General features: G+C 31.2%; 1 protein-coding gene across 1 annotated transcript; it reads left to right on the top strand.

Annotated features, from left to right (window-relative positions):
* Positions 1-265: 265 nt before the first annotated feature.
* Positions 266-11,734, top strand: LOC105334937 (uncharacterized). Its single transcript, XM_011438567.4, has 5 exons — positions 266-770; positions 7,696-7,793; positions 10,520-10,627; positions 10,974-11,109; positions 11,404-11,734. The coding sequence occupies exons 2-5, from the start codon at positions 7,699-7,701 to the stop codon at positions 11,467-11,469; spliced, it is 405 nt and encodes a 134-aa protein (XP_011436869.3). The 5' UTR covers positions 266-770; positions 7,696-7,698; the 3' UTR covers positions 11,470-11,734.
* Positions 11,735-12,360: the final 626 nt, after the last annotated feature.

Below are 12,360 nucleotides of genomic sequence, written 5' to 3'. Positions count from 1 at the left end.
TAAACCATTGTGAACATCTCTGCATTCATATCTACACCAGACATACAAATAGAAGGCAAAATTAATCAAGGGCACTCGTCTTGCTTTTTGCCAAGCATGTCCTCCAATCTTCGTGGCATTCTTAAAGTGAGAGAACCGTGTAACGAAATCAACCTTAATCAAAATTCGTATTCGTCTGTATCTTATGCAAGATGGACATAAATAATTGCGGAAACTGATTCGATAAAACCTGACATTGTTGATAAATTAAAGCCGTGGCTGTTTGTGAAACACCCTACCGAGAGGGGAGCAACAGCGACTTAATTACCGATTATTTTGATATTCACTTTTCAGTATCGCACATCCTCGAGAGCTCACTCAATCAGAAACGGTCTTCTGTCTCCAAGTATACCGAAACTAAACGTCCTCCAGAGAAACAATAGATATTGGTCGTAACAAAAAAGGTGAATTTCGAGCAAGAGAAGCCAGTTCTTCTTGATATCTGCGGTTGACTGTTAGATGGAACTTTGGAGCCTGCTATAAGACTACCAGAGTATAAATGTATTAAGAGATCTAATGGGAGCTGTACCGTAGTGAGAAGTTGACGCATGTAATTTAATCAGGATTGACAAACGGGTGTCAAGTGGGCGACGTCAAGTTGAACAGAAAATAAAAGACAGAAAATAAATAGAAACTTTCAGTCGAGGACTTAATTTGAGAAGTGTTTTATGTTTAGGACAAGTTTGGCGTGTCAGGGAGAATTTTATTCATCTGTGTGAGTCCGTCTTCAGGTATGTAGAATTTGAGTATTCGACATCATGTGCTTTTGGTTGGTAATTCAAACCAAATACTTTATAGTTTTGTCAATAACACCCCAACACTTTTGATAAATTATGACTTATGGTTATGATATGCTTCATAATACAATAATTAATTAAATGTACTCGTATATTTGTAGAGCGATGCTCTCAGAAAATTTTGAAAAAATGTTTTGATATTGACACTATATAGGGTTATTAGTCATTACTGAAATTTTATTAAACAGCATCAAATTAAATTTATCTTCATCATGTTAAAAACCGAAAGGATCAAATGTCTTTGCTGAAACTTTACAGACAACTACACCTTTAATGGAAATGAATGAACAAAGTTAATTTTACACTACCTGGAAGCGGATGAAATCGAAATCAATTTTCATAATTAAACCCGGCTCTATATTTCACCAATTAACGAGATTGAATTTCGAAATTTTTCCAGTTTTCAGTATATGAATTATGTATACAGTTAACTGATATTATAAAAAAAGAATTAATTAATAACATATAGTTTAAATGTTTTCACGTTAAAAAAACGTTTTTGTTTTCCCCGGAGAATCACCAAATTGACGATTCCAGTCGATGTCTTTGACTGTCCGTGAAATGCTTTCTTAATCGCGTGCAAGGCATGTTGTCTCCTTTCATTGAGAGTTTCGTAGAACCGTAAGTTCAGGACGTGTTCCCAAGGGAAAACAAATGGGAAAGACACTTCGATAGTCTCTGTGTAGAGCGGAAATTCCTGGAAAAAGTCTGAAAGAATTCTACGTATAACGTAGACGATAGTTCATATTTAATAGAATATATTGTAGGTTTGTCGAGAAAATTACCAATAAATTCTAATTTCCCATTCAGTTTTGATTAGACTAAGATTAATATATGTTCAGCGCTAAGTTTTTATTATCTACTAGTTTTACTATAATTACCTACACTTTATAAGAAACAAAGGGGTTTTAATGTATTTACAAGAGACGTAAAAATTTCGAGATTTGATTTAATGTTTTGATGAATCAGAAGCTTATTGAATGATACTAAATAATTGACTGAAATAATCACAAAACTGAGAATAAAGTTCTAATACAAGGTCGAACCGGAGTTATTACACAGTTATTAATGTCATTTTGTATACTATGAAATAACAATCCGAGTCGCCGATATAATACATGTAGCTTGTCATCTCGTAACCGCCCTGACCAGTTAATTCAAAATTTTAGGCTTTAAAATGTTCTTAAAAGATTAAAATATCCTCCTTTAAAGTGCATCCATATGAAGACTTTATTGGCAACCATTTAACCTCGCCTCCACCTTTTGATCTCCAAGTATCTATTTTAGCGCACGCATCATACAGGGAAAGAATTCACCGGTTACAACAATATTTGGATAGGAGAAAGAATACTCTAGTTCAACACACAAAATGGGGAGAAATAATAGAGATCATTGTCAATATGATCTTAGGCTAATCACAAGAAGCTTTAATGTGACAGACAGGCTTAAGAATTGCCAATAGACCAAGAAACAAGCCTATGATATGATTGTATGCTCGGAGTCCTTTCCGTGTAAATGAAAAACATATTGTTTAGCGAATAATATAAGATTAGAAAGGTGTAATGTAAGATTTCGTATATAGGTGGTTATTTTTCACATGTTCAGGTTATAAAAGTGATTCTGTCATAATAAATTTTATAGTAACATTAAAAACTACAAACTAGTACATTGTATGTATATCTTTATGCGTTTGCTGAAATCTTATGCACGTCTAATATATATGATGATAACTTCTTATTTCTTCCTTTCTCTCGTTTTTGTTGTGTCCTTGATAGTCATCTCTTTTCTGTATATCTTTGCCGCCTAACCAATGTTACACTGTTTTATTCGGTTAAGCCAGAACAAGTATCACTAGTGGAAAAGCATGACTTGAAAAGTGTTATAAGCAATGAATCATCTTTAACTTATCTGGCAAAGTCAATTTCAGAACCACAATATATGGCCAGTAAACCTGGCCACATTGTGAAGCACTCCTCGGGGTAAAGTATTTATTATTTCATGTCATCTTGTCTTAATGCAATTCTGCGCGCGTTATCTTTTGACAAATCCGATTCATTCAGTTTTATAACCCTTCACAGATATGCGGGGTGATGATGTATCTGAAAATTTCAAGATTCAATTATTGTTTGATAGAAACAACAGCTCCATTTCACTTTTTATTGTGTTACAATATGGAGAGTTCAAATCTAGTATAGTAAATGACGCAAGAAGACTCTGGAAGGGAAAAGAATTTGCCAAATCCAGGGCGCTGTTTAGAAAACAAGTGCACTGGTTATCAGAAATCTTTAGGTAAAATTATTTGAAGGTTTTTTTTATTTCCATTGATTTGATTTTTATCGATCTGACCTACTTTAAGTTCTAATGTAACGCAAAAAAATTCGACCCCGGACTTTCAAACACCAGTGGATGTGTCGACATCAATTTAAAAGAAGCATGACTCTTGCCAGATAAAGAATAGAATTTGTTTAGTATTACGATCACACGTCGTTTTTACTTTCCTGAAATTCAGGAATACAAATCACCCTCTGCTATGTAGATCAAAGTTTACATAGATTAAATTCATGTACTTTAAATCTTAAAAAACGTGGTTCCTGTATTGGTTATCGCTAGATGAATTCTTAAGGAGTTTGAAAACGAAAAGGAGGAAACTAAATGAACTTTAAGTCAACACATTGTGTAAATAGTCCCCGAAACATGCTTCCATCGCAATAATCATTTCGTTAAAATTTTGCACGTATATATGATGTATATACAATTCTTTGAAAAAATAATGATAGAAGGAACGAGCTCTTACCAAAAGTGCAATGTTAGATATTAAAACAACTTAAAAGCTTAAATGTTTAAAAAAGCGAAGACCAGCTTCGCATTAAGTTAAAACACAATAGTATTTGTCAACTTTGGGAATTTACTTATCAATTTCAAATTTTATATGATATTTGTAGAGTAAATAATATTATACTGGAGTATAATTAAGATTTAATAATAAAAAAAGTTGAACAGCAAAATAAATGGAAAAAAATCAGAGAGCCTGTCAGTACTATCGGTACTTTGATTCTAAATATTTTTAGATGCTTCAGCAGTCAAAATTAAAAAAAACCCATCAGACTGATTAACAGCCGCAAAGTAAACCATCAAGGAACCAACAAAAAGTAATAAAATATATTAACTTTTTCGATTCACAAGTCATTGGTTTTTAAAAAATAAGTTATATGATCTTTTGCAAAGACCAAACCTTTTAATTTTAATTTTAAGATATAAAAAAAACTTTTAATTTTTCTATCAATTTACGCAGTTTGAGGTATGATAGAGTAATACCGATAACAAAGATAATCAATGAAGAATTATAAATATTAATATTGATTCTTTTTATTTTGTTCGGGGGTTAACTCAACGAGAATATGAAATAAAAAAAAAACAAAAAACAAAACAAAACAAAACAAAACAAAAAAACAATAACGGTACATGTATATGTAAAATTAAAGTTAAATCTGCCCTGAGAATTGATAACATTTCATTGAGAAAGTTTTCAAAGAAAATGAAAAGATTGAAATCTAATTTTTTTTATTTGTTGGCAGATGACCATGTGTTTATGTACAGATAGGGTAAAAACATGGAAAATCTCCCCCATCTTGTATCGTAAACTGGGTGTTCCCCAAAGGGCAGATAGTGTGATGGGAAAAACAATATGTTTGTTGATCAGATACACAAAAGCAGCTTAGATTTTAGAAATAGATATTTATTTTGTTCTTACAACTCGACAAATTAAATGGTAGATTGAAAAATGTGACGTAATCCAGTTCTTATGCTATTGCAACTTTATTCCGCCAGGGGGCGACATCTTATCGACAATATAGCCTTATTTTGCATCCGGATTCATTGCCTAGCAAATTCAATTTCGTTTAATTTCTAAATTCACAGCAAACATTTTCTAATTTTCTAAGTTGTGGATGTACGTTATGAATGGTCGTTTTAAGTTGTAAGATGTTAATTCACAAATTCTATTGGAAAGTTCTGCCTCGGATAACAATTGAGTTATCAATACACTGTGGGGCGAATTGTCGTGTATAAGTTTAAGGCCACAGCATCTCTCGAGAGACATGTTGTTGTTCATTCACGAGACAGAATATCATTAAGAATGGATCATTATACGTAAAAGTAAACGTTAAACTAATGGCAGCAAAACGTTTGTAATCAAATCTTATTTCTTATGATACCTAATCATTTTCCCGTTTAAAAAAAAATCGGAAATATGTATAACTCAAATTAATTAATCTATTTTCTGAAATAATGAATTGCACAAACAATAAGATAGATAAGTATATATGAAATGCTGCCATCAATGCAGGGGTCGGTCAGCTCTCTGTGTAGTTAATGGACTAGGATAAATGCATTTAAAATAGTTCGGCTTTAATACATTACTTGAAATTCCGGGGTTTTAATCATTATTGCAACGGCTAATATTTGTAAGGATTCTTAAACGTCTAAATAAAAAATTCGTTTGTACTTAAAAAACATAACTATAAAGGTATCGTAGAAAGTGCTCTGTACATAGAAAACTTTGCAGTTAATTGTTTGAAATAGTTCAGAATGGGAAAATTAATACCAAGTAATTCTTGTTTGAAACAATGCATTTTTTTTTTATTTATTATATTAAGTTTTTAGTGAGAACATAGGAGAAAACTCAGAAACAGCATTGCATAACATGCACTTTTGATTTAAAAATACGATTTAATACCATAAGCACGTCTTGTCGTAAGCAATAAGATGCCTTTAAATTGCAATTAACTACAGCATTTCAAAAGCATATTAACTAATTATCCAGAGTTTTGATCTGATGTTAATTTTTTAGACGTTTAAGGTATTCGATGTATAACGACCATGTTTTGTACCTAATAAATGAATGGTCCGATATTCTTAAACATGATATCATTTTGAAGATGTTATAAAATAAAAATACTCCACCAAAGGAATTTTCAAAATATTGATTATGGTCCAACTAATTACACCTTGAATTTGGCATTGGAGTCTATGGGCAACGTATGTTTTAATAAGATATTGTAAAAAGTAACTTCAAATTTGTAAAAACTCTCTTGGTTAATACATGCATAAACTTTCTCTCTTTTAAAATATGAAATAAAATGAAACATTTACCGCAGATATTTTGACGAAATTAAAATGTTCTTCTTTTTAACAAGGGGAGATAACTCTTAAAAAAATTTTAAGGTTCAAAATGACCGGCTTCTTACATGTTGTCAGTCATGTGAATTTGGTTCATTTCACTTTTATTGTTATCTAGAAACACATATTTAACTAGTTTAAACTGATTCAAAAATTTTCAACATCTCTTCATTATACATTGAATACCTTAAATTCCTCAGTTAGACACAGAAGAATCTGTAACAGGAAGTTGTTACATCAGAGTATTAAACAAAACCAACGGAAATTAGAAGTGACAACGGAAACAAGATAGTAATGATTGACTTTTCTGAATGAAGAATCTTTGAGTTAGTTCTCGACAAGCCAGACACTTGTTGCCTGGAACCGGTAAAAAGAACATTTCCGCGTAAAGCTATTTTAAATTGTTAACTTATTCAAGGTACATACATATATTATACATGTGTGCCTTGAATACTGTAAGTCATTTTTTTAATTCCGCGGCGTTAAGTTTTCACGATATCTCAAAACGTACCAATCGCGATGGTTTTAATTTCACGCTCCAAGAAAACAAGTTGATCAAGGTATAAGCATTAACACGATTTAAAATCTTTTGTTAATATTTACGATTTGTTTAATTTTTGCGGAAAAAACGATAAATCGCGAACATAGTGAAATTAAAACCATATTTATTGAATATGAATATTTAAAATCGTTATACAATTGATCTTCAAGGCAGATCTGTGCATAATGTAGGCATAATATTAAAATATCTTATCGCTACAAATGTTTGCAGCAAGTATTTACTTTTTTAATATACTAAGTGTATTCTAAACAAAAAAAAATATACTAATGAGAAAATGGAAGCATTATTTTAGTAACTACGTGTATGAAGCATTTAAGAGTTTTAGATTTGCTGTTGATAAATGCATGGTATTGGTATCTAATCAAACACGTTCAATATTATATGTCTTTGGAACATTTCATTGTTTTTAGAATAAAAAAATATCTATGAAAAAGAGAAAACACTCTGATGAATAAATTCTTTAAAAACATGTCAGAATAGCATTTTCTTTACATTTTCAATTTTTGAAGAGAGGTTGAAATCTTTCTCGCAACAGTTTACGGTCATATGAACATTGTTTTTTTTTTCGGACATCAATACATTCATAATTATAGTTGTAGTGTCTGGCCTGTCGTGTTTCTCAGGTAGTTAGCTAGTATAGTGCAGACTTTAAAATTAAATGAATTACAAAAAGACCACGTGCACACTGTAATACTTGAATTAACTGTTGATTACTTATCGCGACCTTTCACAAGTGGGAAATTAAGGAAGATATTTGCAAATTAAAAACGGAATTGGACGACATTTCGACCGCAACTACCTCTTGTATTGACATACCAGTAGGCGTTGCTCTTCTTTATTCAGTCGGTTTCATTACAGAACGAGATTTCATTTTTGTTCAATCCCTGGACACTGGTTTCTTCAAAATGATTTAATTATCTTGCATGCACAGCTTTAATACGCCCTGGAGATAAGCTTTATCATATTAAATATGAAATAAAAGAGCATCATATATTGTCTGATCGGGTGTCGATGCAACACGAGGTCACAGCCGTATGTCTTTAAATGTCTGGAGCAGTAGTAAGCTCTAGCCATAACGTGAAATTCATAGGCAATAACAGTCGCATCAATATTTTGCAGAGCATGCAAGTGACAACGATCGAGAACGTCATCCTAGCGTTTGTTCTGTTTACAATGACGGTTGCAGGTCAAATACGGGCGAGGAGAAGGTTTTGCGAGTAAGTATAACATTTGTCTATTGGAGTTACACTTACTAACAAAAGTTAATACGACTCTGGCAAAAAGTAAGTTTATCTTGGAAAAAACCCGTTACAAGACCACAGGTTCGTATCTTATACATTGTAAGTGCGGGTGGTCATTCCAAAATTTGATCTTAAAGTTTTTCAGTTTAGAATAAGAAAATTTTAATGAAATATAGAAGACATCTTCATCACTATTTCATTATTTTTAATGTACTGGTCAATTAAAATTTGATCTATTAGCCTGCTGGAATAGACACTATTATAGCTTAGATTTAAAACTATCCACTAGAATGTTATTCTGATTATCAGTTATTCAATATATGAGTGTTTCTTTTGCAAGGAAAAATTATATACAATTTCATTTTCTTTTTATACATGTAATTGGTTTTAAGTAGTTTAGAATTTTAATTTTAAAAAATCTTACGGAAGTTACAAACCATATTTGAAATACTAGTAGTAACCTAGTTTTTTTTGTTGTTGTTTTTTTTTTTTTTTTTTTTTTTTTTATAAAGTCATTGATTTATATTAATGGCAGAGAACGATTGAATCAGGTATTTGAGTATTAAAACAACAAATAATGTGTTGAAACTCAATGAAATGAAACAGTTTACTATGTATGATTCGGTTAATGTATATCAATCTTTGTTGAAATATTTTGAAAACAGAAATAAAACTTGTATCAGATCAACACTATTATACTTCTTGCTATCAGTATCTTTAGCCCTCCAACGGGTGATGGCTTTGATTTCGATAATTGATTTGAAACTTGTTTTGTAGCTTAATACACTTTCGATGAAGTTCGTGTTTCGTTGCCTTCATATATTCAACATGTATTAAGTAATATTTTCTTCTGATTGGTGTAGTCCTTCACTTAATCCACGTGCTGAAATAGCACCACGTGCAAGCAATAATAATTTTCTATAAAATTAAATTTAATAGGAATTTAAATTGTACATGGAGGTAACATTTATGCGAAAACACACCCAAAACGTCGTTATATAAACGTTGAATAATTTGAATGATTGTTATAATATTTCAAAAATCATCAAACATCCTCCAGTAATACCGGAAGGCATAAGGTTTTCATCATAATGTTTTTATATACAACCTTGCGAAAGATAGCAGGTTTACGCGACTCTGTTTGTAAATTCTCATTAGCCTACATGAACAAAGTCCTCTCTCCTAAAGTGAAGGTGGGGGGGGGGGGGGTTTGATTTTCATCGAAACATGTGGAACACTTAAAAAGATATCTCAGACATGAATTGGGGATGTCGGTATCGATCATCTATTGCTTATGCAATTCTCATAACATTCTTATTGAACGGCCTATTTTTTTCTTCTGAAAATAAAGATATGGGGAGATTTCTTTATGAGATGATAAAAAAGGTTAATGCAAGAGAAACATCGCGTATCGTAAATCTGAACCAAATCGGCAAAAACAAGAGTGCAGTTTGTATGGGAAAATCTTCATCATGCAGATCTTTTGACTGCCAAACAATTGAGGTGTGTAGTAACAGGTTAAAAAATGTTTAAACAAGGAGCTGAAATTTAACTCCTAAAACAATTAAAATGAACAATTCTTGTGAAATTATTTTTTTTTTAAAGAATAGAATAAAGTTATTTTTTCTTAGCTTTAATGAGTTATGATTAATTAGCCTATGTTAATTATAATTTTGCAATCGAATTATACAACGTAGCTAGCATATATAGTATATATTTGTAAGCTGCACAATATACAAATACTCCAATATTCCTTTAAAGAACATTTTAAAAGAATGGCAGCTTTTATGTGTAAAATCACAAACATCTACTTCTTTCAGATGAAACCAAAATGATTTCTTGAAATTCTCTTTCTGACTCGACGAGAAAGGAAGAAACCATTCATGATGAGTCCCTCAAGTATTATTAAGTGAAACCGTGGAACCTCGAAAAATAATTTTTTCACAAAACATTCACTAAGATATTATTCTCTAGAGGAATTCAAATCTAAGCTATCAATCAAATTGTAAAACTTCGGAGACAGAAATTAAAATAACTCTGATGTAAAATATCAGAACTGACTTTTTGTCTTTCAACAAATACATTCAGTCTGGGTATATCTGAGGATAAACAAATTTATCACCGGTACTATATTTCAGAACAGTTACATTATTATTTTTCGTTTCACATTTTGTTATTAACATTTAAGGATGAATTAAATCATTTATAGAAGAACACGATGTCGGATTAGTCTTAATACAGTGTAAATGAACGTGTTTATCTTCTTATGTTTCAAGAATATTCACTTTTTTGTTACAAACATACTATGTATAACCAAAAAAAATACATAATTATTTGTTTTATATAGTACTACAAACACATTCGTTTTATACATATCAGGCGCATAAATTTTCCATTGAATACTTATATATTTGGTTTATGCATTACAAACATATTTGTTTTCATAAATAACGGATAAATTCGTTTTATACAATACAAACATTTTTATATTCGTATATATAAACAAAATAATATATTTGATTCAAACATCACATTGTTTTCAGAATCACCAAAACAAAATTGATCAAAGTAAAAATTCTGGTAAATAAGAAATATACTGAATTATATATTACTAACATATTGGTATTCAACCAAATGTATATCACAGATATGTTCGTTTCCAATCTTTAATATATGACGAACTTTTTATTACGTTCTTTCAGAACATACCCGTTCGCACGTCGATGTTTGGGGGTAGCAGCAAAGAGAGATGTCACAAGTCTGCACACCGAGAATAGCCGGGAACAGAGATTGTTGGAAATCGAAAACATGTAAGTTCTTTATGACAAATTATTGTATACAGGGTAATTTTCGCCACGTGTTTTTCCCGCCATTTTAAATCTGCAAACCGTTTTGCTTCATCTTGTATTCGCCAACACACAGTTGTGTAAAGAGAAAGATAATTTGAGACATTTGAATTCGCGCAGTCCTATTTGACCAATGACAACGCGGGCAAAAGTACATGTAGTTATTCGGAAACTCAACCCTTTTTAAAGTTTCGTCTATTAAGTAATATTAACCTGTGTACATGTATGTATAATCATTTCTATATACATACATGTATATAGAATCTCTCCAAGGCTCGCGTGTTGTTTTAACTTTAATTCTACTTTCTAGGCTTGAGAACGAAAGGTTTACAGAAAGAACAGAATCCCCCGAGACCTTGTTCCCAACCACTTACGTAAAAAGATCACCTGTCAGTTTACTTGAACAGATTCTCAACAACAGGCGACGATTCGGATTAAAAAGACAGGTGGGAAAAACTTTTTTATATTCTCTTAACAGTCGGGTTCATGTGATATATGATATTCAGTCGGCCAGGGGGTGGGATATATTTCTCCCTCAATTCTTTGCTTTGTGAACTACTTTTTTTTTCTTTCTTTCTTTTGTTATCCAAATTTCACGCCCCTTTAAAATGAACTACGAAATCCAATTTTATTTTCTCGCAGGATTTGCATTTTTATCAAATAAGGTGATATAAGGAAATGATAATTTTAGTCTTTTTTGCAATGTATATAGTGTAATAAAGATATATTTTTCTTTTCAGGATGAATTTTCAATATCATTAAAAGGTATTTCGGAAGATGACAGCGATTTCCCGGACGGTTTTTGATTTTTACTTTTCGACTGACTGATGTCTTCTGCTTCTTGTTTTTGACGGAACTTATATCTCTGCCATGTTCTAAAACATCACAATATGTTGGAAACGAATCAGTGTATTTATTTATTGCTCCTCGGAATATAAATTCCCGTTCTGTGAAAATTCGAACTCAATTAATATTTATTAACATTATAGCCTAAATTATAATATATATTTGTTTTTGTTATAGTTGTTTTTAGAGTTAAATTTATTTTGGAAATAAAACTGTAAAAATGTCTACACTATTTGATAGAACAGCCAGCCATCATTTTGAAATTATGAAATATATTTTATATACTCTGCATGACATCACTGTTATTTGTACGTCGTACGATGACACCAAAACCATCACGATTTCTGTTAGAGAATAATTTCAAAATAAGTAATACGTGGTTGAACATCCTCTAATACTGTTAGAATAATGAGATTTTCATTATAATTTATATTTAAAACGATCTTTTATCGTTGTTATACGCTCTGAATACCCAATATCTAAATAAAGGAGGACTGACACTGAATCTGAGAGCGGTGCTAAAAACTCAGTAGTCGCTGAACTTGTCATTCTAATATAATTGCAATTATTGGTATATAAGGATTTCATTTATTCAGAGGGTATAAAAATTTCAATTATAAGAATGACAAACCACTAAATGTACTATTAATTGTAAAACAAGTATTCACCGCCAAATAACTAGGTCAATGACCAACTTTTCATGCGGCTCATGAGATCAATGTGTACTGCTTAAATTAAGATAATTCTGTATAAGTCAAAGCTGATATCGTAACTGGTTCTGAAATTTCAAGTTTTCCAGAATAAAAATTTGGGAGTTTGCAGAGAGAAGTAAATGAAGGCTATTTAAAATT

This window comes from Magallana gigas, chromosome 5, assembly GCF_963853765.1.
Source record: "Magallana gigas chromosome 5, xbMagGiga1.1, whole genome shotgun sequence".
NCBI lineage: Eukaryota > Metazoa > Mollusca > Bivalvia > Ostreida > Ostreidae > Magallana > Magallana gigas.
Note: the sequence above shows the minus strand (reverse complement) of the source record. Positions and strands in the feature narration are given on the sequence as shown.

Coding starts and splice junctions, on each gene's coding strand:
- LOC105334937 (XM_011438567.4), top strand. CDS start 7,699: ATGCAAGTGACAACGATCGAGAACGTCATCCTAGCGTTTGTTCTGTTT. Junction 7,794..10,519: donor GCGAGGAGAAGGTTTTGCGA/GTAAGTATAACA, acceptor ACGTTCTTTCAG/AACATACCCGTTCGCACGTC. Junction 11,110..11,403: donor GATTCGGATTAAAAAGACAG/GTGGGAAAAACT, acceptor TTTTCTTTTCAG/GATGAATTTTCAATATCATT.